Consider the following 19,733-nt stretch of genomic DNA (forward strand, 5'->3'; position numbering starts at 1 on the left):
TTCAAATATTCCCTCCTCCGTGAAGCCCTCCTCACCCAAGTAAACCTTCCTTCCTCTGGGAGGCCACAGCCTGTTGTCTGACTTACGCCTCTATTACATTCTTAGCCTATATTCTAATTATATATTTGCCAGTAGACTCAGTTACTTTAGGGCGAGGATATACTCCAGAGTCCCCAGAGCCTCCCAGCGCAGTGTTTGACAGGAGTGATTAGTCAGTTTTTGGTGGAAAAGGCAGCAGTACAAAACACCTTCTGGTGCTTTCTGTGCAGAAACCACAGTCCCATCCTCCTCAGCCCTTCCTGTTCCATGTCCTGCTCACTCCCCATCCTGCCCAGCCTCCCCTCCCCCGCAGTGGGCACCCAAGGGAAGAACTCCACCTTCTCTCTGAGTCTGCTGCCCACGCCCCACCCCCCCACAACTCTGGACTTGGATTTGGGGGAGGGACAGATCCATGAGGTTCTGGTCACCTTGGCCCTCAGTAAGAGAACTGGACCAGTGGTCAGAAGAATCTGGCTTCCATTTGGCAATATCAAATTGATGATATTGAGCATTTTCTCACATCTGTAAAATCCTCCAAAATCTAAGAAAGCAGATATCCAGATTTCATGTAAAATGTAAGCTCCACAAGAGCAGGGTCCCCACCTACTGTCCTGCACTAAGCCCCCAGCCCCCATCCAGAGCCCCTATCTGGAGTGGGTGCACTGTGTTGAATGGAAGTCAATCTCAGGATCATCTGTAGGTTCTAAGAGGGCAATAAGCTCTGCTCAGCAACTGAGGAGTGCTTGAGTGTGTGTGCACACTTTTATTTCTTTCCACGCAGCCTCATTACACGGGCAGACTCTGAGACACTCACTTAATGAAACATTATGCTGCCATTAAAAATATTGTTTACAAAGAGTTTATAACATGCAAAATGTCTTCTGTTGCAAAGCTAAAAGGGAAAAAAGGAATTAACAATAGAAATGAGTCATATTTATCACACCATCTGAAAGCAAGGAAAGTTTCAAGCAAGGGGGGCCAGGAAGAGACAAAGATGCTAACAGTGCCTGGCGCTTCCCCAGCCCTCATTCTCCTGTTCTCTATTTTCCAACTTTTGAAAAATATGCACACATTACTAATAAAGTGGGAAACATACCCTTTATTTTTCAAAAGGACATGGATGGAGCGGACAGCCCCCTCCTGCCTCACCCCATTGCCCAGAGATGCCCTCGGGGCTGCGCCAGGTTAGACGGCGCCTGGGGACACGGTGGCCCCGGCCTTCCCCACCTCAAACCACAGGGTGTTCAGCAAGGGAGTGGCAACCAAGTAGCTCCGCCTGTTCCAGACTGGAAAGGGCGCCTCGAGGAGGGAGCGCCCCCGCCCCCGCAGGTGGACAGCACCTCTCTCCGGAGGCGGGGCCTGCCCTGGGGCACTCAGAGGGCTAATCCTGTACCTCAGGAATTCCCAAAAAGGACTCGCTGCGGAATTTCCCAGACAGGCAGACAGACAGACAGACAGCCACCTCAGACAGCTCCCCCACTGAGCACAGATGTTCGCCTGGGGGTAGCGGTGCTGAGAGCCAACACAGGAGCACCACTCAGCGGGGACAGGCCGTCCAAGGCGAGCGCCAGACAAGAGCCGCCCGGGCAGGCTGGGGCTGGGACCGGGAGGCGGGTGAGGGCTCCCCTGGATCGCGCGGTGCCTGCAGGCTTCCTCTTGGTCCAGCAGGCGTCGCCGCGGCTCTAGGGGCGGCGGGGCGAGCCCAGGGCCGCGGCGGGACTGCCGCCGGGGCTATAGCCCCTGTCCAGTTTGTTGTATCAATGGTGGCTTGTCTGTCATGTCCCCTACTGGCCTGGGGGCTTCCCAAGGGCAGGAATTTTATCTTAGACTCACCCTAACCCCGGGTGCCCATAACACCCCCACCTGAGGTGCCCCATCAAGTCTGACAAACGACCCCCGACGCACAAATACTGGGATCGAGGAGTGATGGGACCAAAGCCTGAAGTGAGACTACTGGGGACAACGCCAAGCCGGGGCAGCCCCCCACCTCTTCCCCACCCGGCTGGCCCCAGCCCTGCCCCCAGCCCTGCCCCAGCCCCAGACGCAGGCAGAGCGGGAACCGACGTGGCCCCGCCGGGCTGGGCTGAGCGCGCCCGAACCTGCCCGGCCGAGCGGAGCAGCCCAGGGACCCCACACGTTCCCGCCCCCAGTCCCCGCGGTCGAGAAACGGGGGCTGTGCCCCAAACCGTCTCCTGCGGCGGGTAACCCGGGGCCGCCCTCTCCGAACAGCTACCACCAGCCGTCCCCTCCATAACCCTCTCCCAGTTTCTTTTCAGAGCAGTAAGTCCCGCAGAAGCTCGGCCCCTTCACTCCACAGGGATTTCACTCCCTCCACGAACACGTACGGACCAACCGCCACGCGCGCTAGGTGCCGGGCAGGCGCCGGCGATGCAGCCGCGGACTGACAGACCCTGCGCTCGCCGAGCTGCGATTCTCGGCACACCCGAGCGGGAACCGGGTGATCTCGCCAGGGGCACGTAGGAGGCCCACACCCAGGTGTCCTCCCAGGTGAGCAAAGCGCGCGTGAGGCTCCGCCCTGGGGCTGGTGGGCGGCTGGACTTCGGACCCGCAGGTGCTGCGGGCAGCACGTCTGCAACCGCCGGACTGGGCGCGGGGGGAGGGGTGGGGGGGGCCGGGGCGTGCGCCGAGCCAGGGTGGACCCAGACACTCGGTTACGCTCCGGAGGTGTTTACAGTCCGCGGAGCGGGTCTCGCCTCCTGCCGCCTGCGGCCCTCGGAGGCCGGCCCTGGCCCTCCCCGCCCCAGGCTCCTCCCCCGAGGGAACCTCTGCGCCCGACTGGCAGCGGCGTCGCGGCCGCGTGTAATTACAGGCGCTGTCGCCAGGCCCGGCCGTAAAAGAAGAGGATGAAACGATCTGGGCTGCAGGGAGCTGGGCCCGAGGCGGCCGGGATCCCCGGGTCTGCGGCTTCCGGCGATGCGCAGCGGCGGGGAAGGGCCGGCCAGGGAGGCGCACACACCCGCAGCGCCAGCCGGGCGCGCAGACAGCCGCGCTGTGACACGCAGAAACCACCAAACGCACGCAGGCACACAGCATCGGGCCTCCCGCTCCAGACGCACACACGAGCCTCGGCAAACACCTGTCCTCCCTCGCGCCAACCCTGCTCCAGACGGCAGCAGATCGCGGCGGGGAGAAGGGCCCGGGGAGGCCAAGTCCAGCGGGTGTGAGCGCCTGGCGAGGGGGAGGGGCCCGCCGGCCAGGAGCCTCCGCTGCCGCGGTGCGAACCCCCGCCCCTCCCCACAAGCCCCGCTCGCCGGTGCACGTTTCCCCCCTCGAGCCACGCCGTTCGCTAACATTAGCACACGTACGCCAAAGCTGCACGCGCTTCCGCACACGCGGCTGTGAAGCTACACACACATGCCTTCACGCTCGCGCGCCATCACACGTATTTACACATGCCAGATGCACATGTGTGGTTACAGTTTGCCACTCTTGGTGATTGCCCAGATTCTCACAGTCCGCATTCAAAGCCCCCTCGCCTCGTACGCACGTGCGCTAGCGCCCGCGCGCGCGCGCGCACAAACACGTCCTTAGCGCCCTTTGGCGCACGAGAGAGAGAGAACGCCCTCGGACCCAGGAGCCCGAGTGTCCCTCCCTCGCGCTGTTAATGATGGGCAGAGGCGCCCTTAGCCCCAGCCGCTCACGTTACACACTTGATCACACAGGGTCGCACTTTATTCCCGGCATCTAGGCGATGACACAATCTCCCGAACAAAGACAACATTGACAAACCCAACAAAAACAAACAGCCGCGTGCGTGGGGAGGGGCAGCCGAGCGGAGTCCGGGAGAGGCGGGTGGGAGGAGAGTGGGAACGCGGGCGCCCGAGCCTGGGTATGGTAGGCTCGGGAAAGGTGCGAGCCCTGTCGACGACTTTGCACCCCTCCAGACCGGCGCACGGCGCCGCACAGCCGGGTCCCGCACCGCGTGTTCGCAGACCTGCACGTGCAGCTCGTTCCCTTCTCCCGCACGCCACTGAGCCGGGGGGACACAGACCCAGCGCCCCGCACAGGCCCACCGGACCGCATGCAGACCCACAAGCGAGCGAACTCGCGGCGCAAAGGACCTTCGTCCCGGCTAAACGCTCAGATCCCGCCCCGCTCCCCTGCCCTCCCCTCCTCCACCTCCCAGCCGCCAAGCCCCGGGGCCGCCGCGCTCCGGGCGGGGCGGGGCGGGGCCGGGGGCGGGGCGGGGTGGCGGGAGGCGCTGGCCCAAAAGGCGGAAGGGCCAGAGCTGTGCGCGGGGCCGAGGAGACAGCCCGCGGGAAACCGGACCCCGAGGAGCCCCCCTCGTCCTCGCCCGCCCTGGCCAGGCCCTGCGCTATGGAGTTCCTCTGGGCCCCGCTCTTGGGTCTGTGCTGCAGTCTGGCCACTGCTGACCGCCACACCGTCTTCTGGAACAGTTCAAACCCCAAGTAAGCCCCGAGTCTCCGGCCGGCAGCCTGGGCGCCCGGTTGGCACTGCCCACCCCCTAACCCCCCCTGCCCGGGTAACTGTGCCGGCCAGCCCCTGACCTGAGTCTTGGGGCAGTGACCAGAGGCGGGAGGGATTCCGTAGACTTTTCCCCCCGCACTTCTCCCCCATAACTGGGAGTACCCCACCCCTGGGCAGGAACCTGCCCGTGACTGCTTGCACAGGATTCTTTCTGCCCTTCCTTTCCGTCTCTCTGGTACCTCTGTTACTCTGAAGTGAGGGACCCTTGCTGAACAGTTCTGCCGGCCAGGACTCTTGTTCTAGGCCCTTCCACCGCAAAAGCTTCTGTGTGTCACTTGGACATCTGCCCACCTGGACAGGTACCTGATGTGACATCAGGCATAAGCAGAATGCTCACTGTAATCCTGGGAGGACCCCTCAGGGGGGACCTGGCCTTCTGGCTTTAAACATCTGCATTCTGTGTTTGAGATGACCCTGGAAAGCTCCCCTCCACACACAAGGGATCTTCCGAGGAGTGGGGCACATGCTGTGTGTAGGTAGGCTGAGGGAGTCACCTGTTTAGGAGATGGGGGGAAGAGGGAGGGCACGGGAAAGGTTCAGAAGGAGTGGAAAGGGTTAAAAGGGTGACAAAGGGCTCTGGGCAGGAAGGAGTTAATTTCTCCTGGGCAGGTTTAGGGCTGGGAGGCAAATGGTACTGGGAGGAAGAAGCCCCGTTGGACCCTTTGTTCTTGCCCTTGAGTTTTTGAAGTTATGGGAACAATATTTGTGGGAAAATGGGAGAGGGGGTAGGGTGGAGCAGGGAGAGGAGGTCTGGGCAGCTTGGGGTCAGGAAAAACACTTCACTCAGCTTGGCCACCCGCAGCCCTAGCAAGCCAGCCCCCCACGGCCCTTGAGAAATGTGTTGTGCCAGCTTCCTCTGACCCTGTGGCAACATTGCCTGGTGGGGGGTCTGGGGGCTGGGGCTTGTGGGTGGAGGAGGGAACAGCCAGCTACCAACGCAGGAGGCCAGTGCCCTTTTGCCCATTGGCCACAGGGGCAGCCGGGGCAGCCCCCTCCACCTCACTGCTTGCTTCCTGTTCTTTACCTCCTTGATCCAAGCTTGTCCTAGTGGGAGAGAGCGAAGTCCCTGTTTATGCCCATGCCAGGTGTTGGCTGGAGGAGGAGGAGGGGCAGGAAGCCATGAGTAGGGAGGGGGGAACCTGGCCTTTTCCGTTCCCAAGCTCCCAGATTTCCTCTCTTTCAGGAAGGAGCCTCTTCCTTGCCCCCGCTCTCCGCCTTCCCTGACGCCGCTGCTACCCCCCTTTCCCAGACGGGGAGCCAGGGTCAAAGGAGCCTAAGTGGAACAGATTGTACTGGGGGGGTAATGGGTGCCCCCACCAAGCACAGCTTCTGCCCTGTCCATCTGGCCACACGTGCACGGACACACACACACACACACACACACACACACACACACACACACACACACACACACACACACACACACTTTCTACCATCCCAGGACTGAAGAGAAGCCAGCCAGAGTGTAATGCACAGGCAGCCGAGCCGGCCAGTTTGCAGGCACAGATGAGGTGGCGATGAGCTGGGTGGGGGTGAGTCTGGCCTGGGTGACTCAGGGCAGTGGGCATCGGCGAGATCTCCAGGTCCCAGGCGGGGGCGGGGGGGGGGCGGGGGGGGCGGGGGGGGCAGCTTGGGGAGAAGGGCGGGGCTGCCGTGAGCTGGGCCCGGGCCTCCTCGGTGCTGGAGGAGCACGTACCCTGCCCACTCAGACCTGCCAGCTCCTTAGGCCTGGGGGACGGAGCCTGGGGCAAGTCCTGGCATTGGGGTCTGGGGGGCCACGCACATTGGACAAAGTAAATGTTCACAGGTTCTCATGAATGCTGGGGCGGGTGGCAGAGGTGGATGAGGAATGAGTCAGTGCCCGTCACGGGAATGGGGGAAAGACGCCAGGCCCAGAGCTGAAATACCTGTTTGAAATGGCTTCTATGTTTATCTCTCCAGAGAGGAATTTTAAAAGCCTCTCCCTCGCTCGCGCGCTCCTCCTCCCTTCCCCCTCCTCCGCCCCATCTCCCTCCTCCCCCCACCCCACCCCCCGTGGGGGAGGAGCCCGGGGTAGCCAGGGCCGAGAGCTGGCAGGCTGCCCCCAGGACGGGCCGCGGTGGTGAGGGAGTGGGGGGTTGTCCCGCGGTCGGGGCAGGGGGTGCCCACCCCAGGGGCCTCGCGTCCGAACTCCTGCCCTCCCCCCACCTGTGCCGGAGCTTCGGTTGGCAGCCAGCACTGCTGAGTCTGGCTGCCAGCGCCGGGGAATTCAGAGTCGCTGACCGGCTCGAGGGGGGCGGGAGTGGGGGGGGCGTGGGAGGCAGCTCCCCGGCCAGGACCCCACCCCGCCCCCGGCTGGAGCCAGGTGTCTGGGGCCGCCGGGCTGGAGCCCGAGGGGCCTGCGGGAGGGAGCTGGCTGCCCCTGGGGCCGCGGGTGGGAGAGGGGGCCTCCCACCGAGAACTCCAGCAGCCCTGAAGTTCCCTCCTCGGAGGTGAAGTGTGGCTTTGGAGGTAAAGGGACTGGGAGGTTTGGGGTGCTTTGGGAGAAGGGGAGAAGGAGGCCTTAGCCTAAACTGGAGGAGCTAGAAGGGGGATTTACTGTGGGCCTGGTGTGCTGGGGGCGGCAGTGAATGCACTCAGGGGCTCAGGGGAAAGGCCAGGAGTGAGGGACCCCAAGCCTTAGGTGTGCTGGGGGCTAAGCACAGCTAGGAGAGCAGGGGTTCCTTGACCCCCATGGCAGCATGCCCGCAGGCTGGGAGGGTCTCAGATTGAGGGCTAACAGCATTTAAAAGGAGTAACTGGGAGAGCAGATTTGGGGAAATGCTCCGGGGAGAAGGGCAGAATGAGTGAGCTATGGACGCAGTCAGTAACCCTTCCGTGGGTGAGTATCTGGGGGTTATGCTAAGTGCGGTGGTACCTGAAGGATCCTAAAGTGGACCCTGTTTAGAGGATGAACTAGAGGTAGTGATGGGGGCAGGCGTGTGTGAGATGGCGTAGATACTGAAGAGGTCAAGATCAGCAAATATTGGGAGTTGAGATTCTTGAAAACTCTTTGTGGGGGTCCAATGTGAAATGTGGGGGGCCAGGAACCGTGTGGAGGCTCGCAGCCCCGGCTGGTCTCCCCGGTGATGGCCTGCTCTCTCCCGCCCGGCATGCGCAGGTTCCGGAATGAGGACTACACGGTGCACGTGCGGCTGAATGACTACCTGGACATCGTGTGTCCGCATTACGAGGATGACACCGTGGCCGACACTGCCATGGAGCGCTACACCCTGTACCTGGTGGAGCACGAGCAGTACCAGCTGTGCCAGCCCCAGTCCAGGGGCCAGGTTCGCTGGCAGTGCAACCAGCCCAGCGCCAGGCACGGCCCGGAGAAGCTGTCGGAGAAATTCCAGCGCTTCACGCCCTTCACCCTCGGCAAGGAGTTCAAGGAGGGGCACAGCTACTATTACATCTGTGAGTGCTCGGGGCGCGGGCCACGTGGGGTGTGAGTGCTCGGGGCGCGGGCCACGTGGGGTGTGAGTGCTCGGGGCGCGGGCCACGTGGGGTGTGAGTGCTCGGGGCGCGGGCCACGTGGGGTGTGAGTGCTCGGGGCGGGGGCCACGTGGGGTGTGAGTGCTCGGGGCGCGGGCCACGTGGGGTGTGAGTGCTCGGGGCGCGGGCCACGTGGGGTGTGAGTGCTCGGCGCGCGGGCCACGTGGGGTGTGAGTGCTCGGGGCGCGGGCCACGTGGGGTGTGAGTGCTCGGCGCGCGGGCCACGTGGGATGTGAGTGCTCGGGGCGCGGGCCACGTGGGGTGTGAGTGCTCGGGGCGCGGGCCACGTGGGCTGTGAGTCCTCGGGGCGCGGGCCACGTGGGGTGTGAGTGCTCGGGGCGGGGGCCACGTGGGGTGTGAGTGCTCGGGGCGCGGGCCACGTGGGGTGTGAGTGCTCGGGGCGCGGGCCACGTGGGGTGTGAGTGCTCGGCGCGCGGGCCACGTGGGGTGTGAGTGCTCGGCGCGCGGGCCACGTGGGGTGTGAGTGCTCGGGGCGCGGGCCACGTGGGGTGTGAGTGCTCGGGGCGCGGGCCACGTGGGCTGTGAGTCCTCGGGGCGCGGGCCACGTGGGGTGTGAGTGCTCGGGGCGCGGGCCACGTGGGGTGTGAGTCCTCGGGGCGTGGGCCACGTGAGGTGTGAGTGCTCGGGGCGCGGGCCACGTGGGGTGTGAGTGCTCGGGGCGCGGGCCACGTGGGGTGTGAGTGCTCGGGGCGCGGGCCACGTGGGCTGTGAGTCCTCGGCGCGCGGGCCACGTGGGGTGTCAGGGCGCGGGCCACGTGGGGTGTGAGTGCTCGGCGCGCGGGCCACGCGGGCTGTGAGTCCTCGGCGCGCGGGCCACGTGGGGTGTGAGTGCTCGGGGAGCGGGCCACGTGGGGTGTGAGTCCTCGGCGCGCGGGCCACGTGGGGTGTGAGTCCTCGGGGCGCGGGCCACGTGGGGTGTGAGTCCTCGGCGCGCGGGCCACGTGGGGTGTGAGTCCTCGGCGCGCGGGCCACGTGGGGTGTGAGTCCTCGGCGCGCGGGCCACGTGGGGTGTGAGTCCTCGGCGCGCGGGCCACGTGGGGTGTGAGTCCTCGGGGCGCGGGCCACGTGGGGTGTCAGGGCGCGGGCCACGTGGGGTGTGAGTCCTTGGGGCGCGGGCCACGTGGGGTGTGAGTCCTCGGGGCGCGGGCCACGTGGGCTGTGAGTCCTCGGGGCGCGGGCCACGTGGGGTGTGAGTGCTCGGGGCGCGGGCCACGTGGGGTGTGAGTCCTCGGGGCGCGGGCCACGTGGGCTGTGAGTGCTCGGGGCGCGGGCCACGTGGGGTGTGAGTCCTCGGGGCGCGGGCCACGTGGGGTGTGAGTCCTCGGCGCGCGGGCCACGTGGGGTGTGAGTGCTCAGGGCGCGTGGGCCACGTGGGGTGTGAGTCCTCAGGGCGCGCGCGGGCCACGTGGGGGCGGTCCGGGGCCGCACACAGCCCTGCCCGTCCTGGATTGCTTTCACGCGTTCGCATGACAAGCGTGGAGTGAGCTTCTGCCGTGTACGGAGCACTCTGCTTGGCACGGCAGGCACAGAGATAAATAAAACACCGTAAGGCCTCTGTCCTCCAGGAAACTGGAAGGTGACACACACGGGGGACTCGCCATTGGAACAGCACAATATGAAGCTACGGACACAGGGGCCTTGGGAAAATGACGTGGGTGCCTGCCAGGCTCAGGAGGCTCAGAGACGGGTTCCTGGGGAAGATGACCCAAGAGCTTAGGACAAGCAGAGACGCTGGCCAGGCACGAGGGGACATGTGCAAAGGGAGCATGACATCTTCAGGGAACTCTCTCTGGTTCGGTCTGGCTGCAGTCGGAGGGACCCTGGAAGTGGGGAAGAGACGTGGACAGGGCACATCATGGGGGCCTAGGAAGTGCTAAGAAGTTTGGACTTTGTCCTAAGGGTAGTAGAGAAGCACTCGTGGCTTCAAGAGTTGGAAAATCTGCAGGTCGGTGGGGCCTACGTAGGGGGAACGTAGTGTGAAGGCCTCAGCCAACTTCAGGCTGGGAAGAGTGAAGGACAGACTGTGGCAAGAGGACAGGGTCTGTGTGCTTTTTAGCGCCCCCTCCAAAGCCAAGGGTCATGGCGAAGAATGGGAGGTTGAGCGTGAGGCAGAAAGCGGGCAAACAAGGAAGGTGAGAATCACAGCTGAGCAGGAAGAGGGGGGCTCGAGTGAGCAGGGCCTGAGAGAGGAGAGCCAGAGGGTTTGCACTTGTGTTTTCTCCCAACGAAGGTTCCTCCCCGAATGCTCTGTGCGGGTTTATCTTGCAGCCAAACCCATCCACCACCAGGAGGACCAGTGCTTGAGGTTGAAGGTGACTGTCAATGGCAAAACCAGTGAGTGTCAGAGCCCTGTGGGCCTCCTTCCTCCATCTGTTTGTGGGGCCTGGGCTAGTGACCTGGGATGGCAGGGAAGTCCCACCCGCCTGCCTCCCCAGGACAGTCCCTGATCGGCCACCGCCCTTGCCTTTCAGCTCACAGTCCTCAGGCCCATGCCAATCCACAGGAGAAGAGACTTCCGGCAGGTGGGTCGCCAGAGCAAATTGGGCCTGGGTTCTGCTTACCAAGGTTGGGTACAGAAGGTGGCTTCTTTGCCAGGTGGGGGCTGGGGAAACCTCATGGAGCTGAGGGCCAGTGCGAGCAATAGGGCCACTCACGTTGGGGGTGCTTGCCCTCTCATCTTGCAGATGACCCAGAGGTACAGGTTCTCCATAGCATCGGTCACAGTGCTGCCCCCCGCCTCTTCCCACTTGCCTGGGCTGTGCTGCTGCTGCCATTCCTGCTGCTGCAGACCCCATGAAGGGCTGTGTGCCACATCCAGCCTGAGGACCGGACCGGGGCTGAGGAGGCGGGGCAGGGCATCCCTCACCTGTCCTGGGAACCATTCCCACCACATGCACAAGCTGCCATTCAGCAGCCTCAAAACGGGTCAGGATTAAGGGTTTCAACCCAAAGGAGGTCAGCAAGCCTGGCAGCACCATCCCTTCCTCCACCCCGAGGGACAAAGAAGTGGGGACAGTCCTTTCCCCGCCATTCCTGCCCTTAAGCCAAAGAAACAAGCTGTGCAGACGTGGCCTCTTAAGAAGGGCACCGTGGGAGACAAACTGGAAGGGGCCTGGGGTCATGCAGATGGACCCTGAGCTTGGCAGAGATACCCCTCCTGAGAGAGCCAGGATGCCCAGATGAACTGACTGGCAGAAAAGCAGGAGACAGTTCCATGCTTGGGAGCCAGAGACCAGGAGAGGCGGCATGCTTGGGCTGACCCAGCATCTCTCCCAAGGCTTCCAGAAGTCTTTGGAGCTACCATGGAGAGGTTTGTAGCCAGGCACCGCATCCTGTCCCATCTGGGGCAGCACTGCCCAGAGCGGTGCCCACAGGGGGCTGTGCCACCCTGTGCCTGGAGTGTAGCTGCAAGGGCAGGGCCCACGCATACAGGATCTGTATATAAACTTGATGTTTGTCTGCTGATTTCTACAACTGGAGTTTTTTTATACAAAAAAATAAAGCGATGTGTTTCTTTATTTGGACATGCTTGTCTGCCCCCCCCCCCCGTCCCCCATCCTAATTTAGGATCACTGAGTCCCTGCCACGTGCTAGGCTCTGTGGGACACCAGGCAGCAACTGGGGTTAAATTCTCTTCCTTCCATCTGGAAAGAATACACGACCCTCACTAGCACCAAAGGGTGGGGTGCTTCCTCCTCTGTGCGCCGCACAGCGGTCTCGGGGGCTCCAGGCTGCACCCCACTCCCTCATCGCGGGGCTTTTGGCAAACCGTCCAGTTGCTCCTGCTGTTGGGTGCATGAGGGGAATACCAGCCGAGGCACATCAGGCCACCTGGTCCCACAGCCCCGGCAGCCGGGGCAGCCGGGGCGTGCGGGCTGTGGGCTGTGAGAGGCCGCAGGGAGAGTCCCCAGCAGCAGGTCCTGTCGGTTGGACTAGGGCGTCAGTGACCGGTGCTCCAGCAGATTGGCCCAGTCACCCAAAGTTGGCAGTGTGGCTGAAGGCGGACGGCGCCTGACAGACTGGTGACTCCCGGCAAGCGCACTTACTTAGGGGAGACACTGGGAAGAGGCTTCAACAAACAGGGGAAAAGCCTGGGCAGGTGAGGTTGCGATCGGGGGCTCCGGGGCGGGAAGTGTCCAGCAATTAAGGTCGGCCACGACGGCTCACGGGCAAGAGACTTGAGGCTGGGGTCCGGGTGAGACAAGGGGTAAGCAGAGAGTGAGGAGCGGCGGGTGCCCGGGGTCGGTCCGCGGAGCCCGGGCTTGGTACCCGCCAGGACCTGGAGGGGCCCCATCGTACCAGGCCTCCAGCGCTCGCGGACCGGCAAGCGTGGGGCCCGGTGTTCGGGGGGCGGGACCGGGTTCCGGCGGGACGCCCGTGTGGGCGGGGCTGCGGGTCCATTTCCGGCGGACGGCGGCGCGCCGAGGGGGCGGGGCTCCGGCGCGGGGGCGGGGCTCCGGCGGCGCGGGCTCTGGCCCAGCAAGAGGACGCCGGCGCGGGGCCCGGGATCGGACGCAGCGGGAGATGGAGGCTGGTGGCGTGGCCGACTCGCTCCTATCAGGAGCTTGCGTGCTCTTCACCCTCGCTATGTACTCCACCGGCCTGTGAGAGCGCGGCCGGGCTAGGCTGGGGCAGGACCTGGAAGTCAGGAAGGGAGACAGAGGGAACAGAGACGTGGCCGCAGCTCCAGGCTGCATCCGAAACCTGGGTCAAAGTGGATTCGGGTCGAGGGATCCGGGGCACAAGGGCGAGGCTGGGCACTTGAGGGACAGGCCAGAGAGCTGAGGGGGGTGCCGGGACCTGCAGTTGTCCGGGGACGATCACAGGCATCAGGGATCTCGACTCCCCAGCAGCCCGGTTCTCCCTTCCCACCCCTCACCTCTGCTTTCGGGGCCCGTTACAGCTCGGACCTCAGGCAAATGCGGATGACCCGGAGCGTGGACAGTGTCCAGTTCCTGCCCTTTCTCACCACGGACATCAAGTGAGAGGGGCGACGTTTGCGGCGGGAAAGGTTGAGGGAGGTCGGGAGGGGGAGGAGGGACGCCGAAGAGGCCCCTTGGGTCCCCTTCCCATCCTCATCCCCGTGGTGAACGCGACCCTCCCGTCCGCCCTGCAGCAACCTGAGCTGGATGAGTTACGGGGCCTTGAAGGGTGACGGGACCCTAATCTTCGTCAACGCCACGGGTGCTGTGCTTCAGACCCTGTATATCTTGGTGTATCTGCACTACTGCCCTCGGAAGGTAGAGGCCCTCCCTTGGACCCACGTCTGCTGCTCGCCCTGCCATGCTGGCAGAGTAAACACTGCTTCCTAGAAGATTATGATAGGCTGGCATTGCCACCTTTTCCTGGAAGGCCCCTCCAGCCTTGCAGTCCTCCTTCCTCCATGAAGCCAGCCTTTGAGACTCACAGATTGAGCACCCGGCCCCCCATTTCTGGCAAGCTGGTAGTTCTGCCTAGCCTGATGGTGCCTTGCTGCCCAACAAGCTGAGGGGAATGGGCTTTTGTCTCTGATAATTCCTTCAGAGTCAGGGCCAGTGCCCGAGAAATGAGATGATTAGCTGTGCTTCCCCAATCCTACCAGCATTTAAGTGCCTACCGTGTGTACCAAGTTCACACCAAAAACAAAAAGTAAAACCCTTCTCCTGTCCTAGAAACCTCTAGTGTTGTGGGTGGATCGGACATGTGTTTGTCACTGATGGGAAAGAGACTGCAGCAACTGCTATACTGGAGGCTTAGCCCAAGGTCAGCTCCCCCACTGGAGCAGGGGAGTCCGAGAGGGCTCCTGAAACATCTAGAAGTAAGGCTACTCTCTCCCCTGCAGCGTCCGGTGCTCCTTCAGACTGCAGCCCTGCTCGGGGTCTTTCTCCTGGGTTTTGGCTACTTTTGGCTTCTGGTGCCCAACCTTGAAGCCCGGCTTCAGCAGCTGGGCCTCTTCTGCAGTGTCTTCACCATCAGCATGTACCTCTCACCACTGGCTGACTTGGTGAGTGGGGGTTGTCCAGGGAAGTGGGGGAGACAAGAAGGGTCAGGGTCCCATAGCCAGAGACTGTATGTAGCTGAACACTCCAAAGGAAGATCCTGGAAGACAGGGCAGTAGAGGTAGGTGAGTGGGAGGCCAGAGGACAAGGCTGGGTAACAGAAGATCAGAGAGGATGTTTGGCCTTTTTTCTGAGGAAACTCTTAGACAAGTGGGAGCTCTAGGATGTGTCTGGGATAGGGGTCTTTCATCCTTTTTCCGTAGGCCAAGATCATTCAGACGAGATCAACCCAGCGTCTCTCCTTCCCACTCACCATTGCCACCCTCCTCACCTCTGCCTCCTGGACCCTGTATGGGTTTCGGCTAGGTGATCCCTACATCATGGTAAGCCCAACAGAGAGGGATGGCTGACAGGGGTGTAAGGTGGAAAATGAGCTCCTCTCCTCATAGCAGCCCTTGTGACTTCAGGTGCCCAACCTACCAGGGATCCTCACCAGCTTCATTCGCCTCTGGCTTTTCTGGAAGTACTCCCAGGAGCAAGACAGGAACTATCCACTCTTGCAAACCTGAGGCAGTTCACCTGACCACTGGGCACCTAATGCCAACCTGCTACCAAAGAGAGCTCCTGGTCGCAGCTGTTTCTGCTGACCAGCTCCATGAGCGCAGTGGCTTGTGGAAAAGAAAGATAACTCTTGAGAATTGAGGGACCAAAGAGAGTGTTTTGCTTGGAAGATTGACTGGGACTTGGGAGATGAATCACTTATTTTTTAAAGATTATATTTTTTTTAATTGTGGAGGTTGTGGTGAACTCCTTAGAATGTGCCTTAAAATAAATTGTTCCTTACCCCTGCCCATAAAAGCTTAGTCTCTATCTGGTGATTCTCAACCTGCCTGCTTTGGCGAAGGGCAGAAGTGCACTGCCCGATCCACAGTTGTTCATGGGCTGGGGTTGGCTCAGAGGAGGTATCTGAGGGAACCACGAAGTCGGAAAGACCCAGGGAGGCCTTCAAAGAACAGAGCCTGGGTATTACGAAGAACAGAAGTTAAGACTTCAAGAAATCCTTCCTGAGGGGGTTAAAAGGACCAAGAAATGAAATGACATTTCCATCCCGAGAGATCTTGAGAAGGGGTCTTTGCCTCCTTTGGAGCACAAAGGAGAAGGGACACGGGGGTGCAAAGATAAAAGCTGAGATGACCTCAGGAAGGCGGCTCGCCCCCACCCGCACCCCGCTTCCCCACAGCTGGCACACAGACAGAATCCCCAGTTCCCATTCTCCATAAACTAAACAAAGTCAGAAAATAAGCTTCTCTTTAATGGGCGGCGGGAGGAAAGGCTGTCCGGTGGGAACGGGTTGGGGTGTCAGAAGCGCATGCCCCTGCGGGCTAAGTCGGCTCGGGCCTCCCGGATCTGGCTCTGCAGCTCGCGGGCGGCGTCCTCACAGTCGTGGAAAGTGGCCACGCGATAGCCCACAGTGCCCAGGGCATAGCAGCCGGCGGACACCAGCAAGTAGGCCGGCAGTGGCCACAGCACCTCCCGGCATGACGAGGGCAGCTCCAGGCCCAGGGCTCCCGTGGTCAGAGCCGCCCAGGTGGAGCCCAGGAGCGCCAGTCCCCAAAGCCACTGCGCTAACTTCGTCATGGGCACTGCGGGGAGAGAAAGCAGAGCTCGCGGCCCCTTCCGCCCCGCTGCCCCCTCTCCATCGGGGACCAGTTCTCTGTCCCCCCCTCACCCACCCTCCGTATCACCTACCCTCAGGGCCGCTCCGCCGCCGCTCTGCCCAGCTCGCCCCCCGCTTTCGGCCCTCCGCCGCCTTCCCCCCTGCCCGGCGCGGCTCCGACGTCAGCGTCCCGAAGGTCTCTCGGCTCGCGCGGCTTTCTGGGAGTTGTAGTCCTCGCGGCCGCGTCGCGCTCTGCCTCGCGCGGCCTTCTGGGAGTTGTAGTCCCCGCGGTCGCTCCCGGGGGAGTGGCGGCCGCCACCTGCGTCCAGGCTGCATTCGCAGAGACTGCCGCCCGAGTGCCCGGGGGCTCCGGTGCAGCGCTGTCCGTCAGGACCCCGCTCCACGCTGGCTGGAGCCCTGCTGAGGACACCCTCAAACTTTGCGAGAAGATGGGAATGTAATCTGCGTCCCCCTAGACTTCGTTCGCGTATTCTTTTCCTTCACTGCGACGTTGCCTGGTCACCGTCATGGCCTTCGGGGAAATGCGGCGGTGCAGACCCTCGGCCCCAAAGCCGAGGCCTTGACCACTGACCGTGACGCCTCGAGATAGCTGTTAGAACAGAGGCTGTCACCCTTTAATAAAGACCCGCAGCGGAGCAACGGTGCAGCTTGGAGCCCGAGGAAGAGGGGCTCCGGGAGGGGTCTTCAAGGAAAGAAAAGTGAGTTTAAGGTATTGAGAGAGGAGTTTTAGGGATGAATTCATGGTAGGTACGTGGAAAACCAAGTAAGGGAAAAGTCGGGCAATTACCAACATCAGGGAAAAGACTCACAAAGAAAGGGCACGGGCAAGAGCCTGCCTGGCATGGGTCTCCCTGGACATCACTGCCGCTGACCAGCATGCCGCTGCGAGAGAGCACACCCCAGGGGAACCGCGGGCCACTCCCCGTACAGGGGAGACAGGGCCCTTACAGGAGGTGGGGAAGGATGTGTTTGACACGTTCAAGCTAAGCGGGAGTGTAAGTGAAGGCATCAGCAAGCCTGGGCTGAGAAGTGGACTAGGGTCCACTTGCTAACTACAAAATTAAGATAATTAATTTTAGAGAATTATGTAATGGATAACTACTTAATTAAGATAAATATAGAGTGCTGCGTCCAGACGCCTCCACTTGAAGCTTTGCAGGAGGTTGGAAATGGAGGCTGCTTCTCCGTGTCAAAGTAACCTGCCTGGCTCAGACCCCCAGGCCTGATGTTCAGTTCCCACCGATTGATTTCAAATCGCAAAGGGAGTGCCTGCACGATTTTAGAGAAGGAAGTTTCTCAGTCTCATGTCCTTGATGTTAATTAACAAAAGCAATTTTTACAGATTCACATAGTCTTAGTAAGGACATTACATAACTCAGCTGTGAAGACTATTTTCAGAGCCCTAATAATGTAAGCACTGATACTGAGTTAAGTAAATATTGGGATGTATTTGAACTGGGTGGGGGGGGAGGGAAGGCTATGAGGAGCGTCATGGATAAAGAGAACCCTGGCCTCATCTTCCACGGCAGGTGGTCAATTAATTATATCTAAAATGGAAGAAATGAGGGGCGCCGGGGTGGCTCGGTCGTTAGGCATCTGCCTTTGGCTCAGGTCATGGTCCCGGGGTCCTGGGATCGAGCCCCGCATCCGGCTCCCTGCTCGGCAGGAAGCCTGCTTCTCCCTCTCCCGCTCCCCCTGCTCGTGTTCCCTCTCTCGCTGTGTCTCTCTCTGTCAAATAAATAAATAAAATCTTAAAAAATAAAAATAATAAATAATAAAATGGAAGAAATGAAATTAATATGAGCACATTACTAAGAAATATGAAGTGTACCAAGGAAGCAGCTAAGAATCCCAGGAGGGGCTTACAGAGCAGTACGTGCGGAGTTAGGAGAACTGGAACAGGGGACTGGTATTTTTCATTAGTGCCTTTGTAAAACTAGTTGGCTTTTTAAGCTATGTAAATTCCTTTGTTAAAGTAAAAAGACAAAATAAAAACATTTTTAAAAAATTTGCTATATGAGGGGCGCCTGGGTGGCTCACTTGGTTGAGCGTCCAACTCTTGATCCCAGCTCAGGTCTTGATCTCAGGGTCATAAGTTCAAGCCCCATGTGGAGCCTACTTAAAAAAAATTGGGGAGGCGCCTGGGTGGCTCAGTCAGTTAAGCATCTGCCTTCGGCTCAGGTCATGATCCCAGGGTCCTGGGATCTGGCTCCCTGCTCAGCGGGGAGCCTGCTTCTTCTCCCTCTGTCTGCAGCTCCCCCTTACTTGTGCTCTCTCTATGTCAAATAAATAAGTAAAAATCTTTTAAAAAATTTCTTTTTTTGCTATATGAACTTCGAAGCCCCACTCTACTCGCTTCCCCATTCCATCTAAAACCCTACTGGTTGCTCACCCGAGACCTCACTGGTCACAATCACTTCCAGACTTCTAGCACAGTTCAGCGGCTAGGTGTCAGCTTTGTAGATCCAGAAATTCTATTTGGTCATGCACAGTAGACCTGGCCCTGAAAGATTACCACTCCCCAGAACAGTTTTTGGGGAAAGATAATGAGAAGGGACTTGCCCTACAACACATGAAGATAGATAATAAATTATAGCATTATAATAATAATCAGCAGCAGAAGAATAAACATTCATTGAAGGGCTATGATGTGTTGTGCCCTATGGGACATTGTCATGTTTAATTTTCACAGAATGCTGCAGTAGGTACTTTTATATAAATGAGGAAGCTAGAACAGACAAATGGTGAATGGCAAGTAACTTGCCCAAGATCCTGCAGATAGTGAGTAGCAGAGCTATGTCGTCCTTCTTGAGGCTTGGTGCTCAGTGATTTCACCCTCCTGGTTCCTGGTCCAGGAAGGGGCAGAGAGGGATCATCATGGCAACTGACATTCACTGATTGACTGCCTTGCGCCAGGCACTGTACTGAGCACCTTATGTGCCTGATCTCATTCAGTCTTCACAGCCACCATTTGAAGTGGGTACTATTATCTCCACTTGACAAATGAGAACTCTGAGGCAAACCCCACATAATATGACTTCTGCGCTTGCCAACGCTGCCCCTCCAGCATAGCACTTCTCTCCCTAGATCAGTGGAACAGAATAAAAAGTGAAGAAATAGATTTTAAAAATATACCAGTTTAGCATATAATAGAGATGGCAACTCAAGCAAGTAAGGGAAGATGGATGCTTTAAAAACCATTTGCAACTAGCTTACCATTTGAAAAAGTAAATTAAGTTATTACATCTTATTCCAAAATAAATTTCCAGTGCATTAAAAAAAAAGCAAACAAACCATAATGTGAAAAGTGAGACCATAAATATGCCACAAGAAAATGTGGGTTCATATTTCTCTGTGTTCCACTCAGGCTTCATGTCCTCCACGGTTGCAGGGTTGGCCACCATCTTCCTCCTCTGAGTGCCCAGATTGTCTCCATAGGCAGCACTAAGCATGATGATCTGCAGTGTTTTTCTTTCCCTGCATGCCCTGCCCAGGGACATTGTGGCTCCAGGACCAAGCACAGTGTGAGAAATCCAGCAGGCTTCTCTAAATGTAAAAATGAGGGACAGGGGTGCCTGGGTGGCTCAGTCGTTAAGCGTCTGCCTGCGGCTCAGGTCATGGTCCCAGGGTCCTGGGATCGAGCCCCGCATCGGGCTCCCCGCTCCGCGGGAAGCCTGCTTCTCCCTCTCCCACTCCTCCTGCTTGTGTTCCTGCTCTCTCTCTCTCTCTAATAAATAAGTAAAATCTTAAATAAAAAAATAAAAATGAGGGACAGAGGGAAGGACAGGTTCATGTCTGATGGTCTCTAGGGCCCAGCTCTCCTGGTTCCATGAACTAGAACTACTCCAGAGACTCCCGTCTGCTGGACACAGCATCCTTGGCCTTGGATAGTGCTCAGCAAAAGCCAGCAGATTCTTACAGTCCAACTCCTTTCTCTTCAGTCCTTTTGCAGACCATCCCTCTTTTGCTGCCACAGGACACACTGCATGTGATTA

At 59.9% G+C, this 19,733-nt stretch overlaps 3 protein-coding genes across 3 annotated transcripts; 2 read left to right on the forward strand and 1 right to left on the reverse strand.

Annotated features, from left to right (window-relative positions):
- The first annotated feature begins 4,277 nt into the window (after positions 1-4,277).
- Positions 4,278-11,583, forward strand: EFNA1 (ephrin A1). Its single transcript, XM_088016828.1, has 5 exons — positions 4,278-4,469; positions 7,688-7,983; positions 10,351-10,416; positions 10,554-10,604; positions 10,767-11,583. Exons 1-5 carry the CDS (start codon positions 4,378-4,380, stop codon positions 10,877-10,879), a joined length of 618 nt encoding a protein of 205 aa, XP_087872954.1. The 5' UTR covers positions 4,278-4,377; the 3' UTR covers positions 10,880-11,583.
- Positions 11,584-12,541: 958 nt separating this feature from the next.
- Positions 12,542-14,918, forward strand: SLC50A1 (solute carrier family 50 member 1). The gene is made up of 6 exons (XM_028090177.2): positions 12,542-12,686; positions 12,986-13,063; positions 13,199-13,322; positions 13,904-14,065; positions 14,324-14,443; positions 14,528-14,918. The coding sequence occupies exons 1-6, from the start codon at positions 12,607-12,609 to the stop codon at positions 14,627-14,629; spliced, it is 666 nt and encodes a 221-aa protein (XP_027945978.1). The 5' UTR covers positions 12,542-12,606; the 3' UTR covers positions 14,630-14,918.
- Positions 14,919-15,351: 433 nt separating this feature from the next.
- Positions 15,352-15,909, reverse strand: DPM3 (dolichyl-phosphate mannosyltransferase subunit 3, regulatory). Its single transcript, XM_028090229.2, has 2 exons — positions 15,810-15,909; positions 15,352-15,703 (listed from the first exon to the last, which is right to left on the reverse strand). The coding sequence occupies exon 2, from the start codon at positions 15,696-15,698 to the stop codon at positions 15,420-15,422; it is 279 nt and encodes a 92-aa protein (XP_027946030.1). The 5' UTR covers positions 15,699-15,703; positions 15,810-15,909; the 3' UTR covers positions 15,352-15,419.
- Positions 15,910-19,733: the final 3,824 nt, after the last annotated feature.

Source organism: Eumetopias jubatus, unplaced genomic scaffold, assembly GCF_037043125.1.
Source record: "Eumetopias jubatus isolate StellerSeaLion01/CBP00866 unplaced genomic scaffold, mEumJub1_p1.0 scaffold_12, whole genome shotgun sequence".
In the NCBI taxonomy this organism is placed as follows: domain Eukaryota; kingdom Metazoa; phylum Chordata; class Mammalia; order Carnivora; family Otariidae; genus Eumetopias; species Eumetopias jubatus.

Bases quoted from the DNA above. Each gene is read 5' to 3' on its own strand.
- EFNA1 (XM_088016828.1), top strand. From the start codon at position 4,378: ATGGAGTTCCTCTGGGCCCCGCTCTTGGGTCTGTGCTGCAGTCTGGCC. The intron at 4,470-7,687 runs GTAAGCCCCGAG...CGGCATGCGCAG, and splicing joins TGGAACAGTTCAAACCCCAA to GTTCCGGAATGAGGACTACA. The intron at 10,417-10,553 runs GTGAGTGTCAGA...CTTGCCTTTCAG, and splicing joins GACTGTCAATGGCAAAACCA to CTCACAGTCCTCAGGCCCAT.
- SLC50A1 (XM_028090177.2), top strand. From the start codon at position 12,607: ATGGAGGCTGGTGGCGTGGCCGACTCGCTCCTATCAGGAGCTTGCGTG. The intron at 12,687-12,985 runs GTGAGAGCGCGG...GGCCCGTTACAG, and splicing joins GCTATGTACTCCACCGGCCT to CTCGGACCTCAGGCAAATGC. The intron at 14,444-14,527 runs GTAAGCCCAACA...TTGTGACTTCAG, and splicing joins TAGGTGATCCCTACATCATG to GTGCCCAACCTACCAGGGAT.
- DPM3 (XM_028090229.2), bottom strand. From the start codon at position 15,698: ATGACGAAGTTAGCGCAGTGGCTTTGGGGACTGGCGCTCCTGGGCTCC.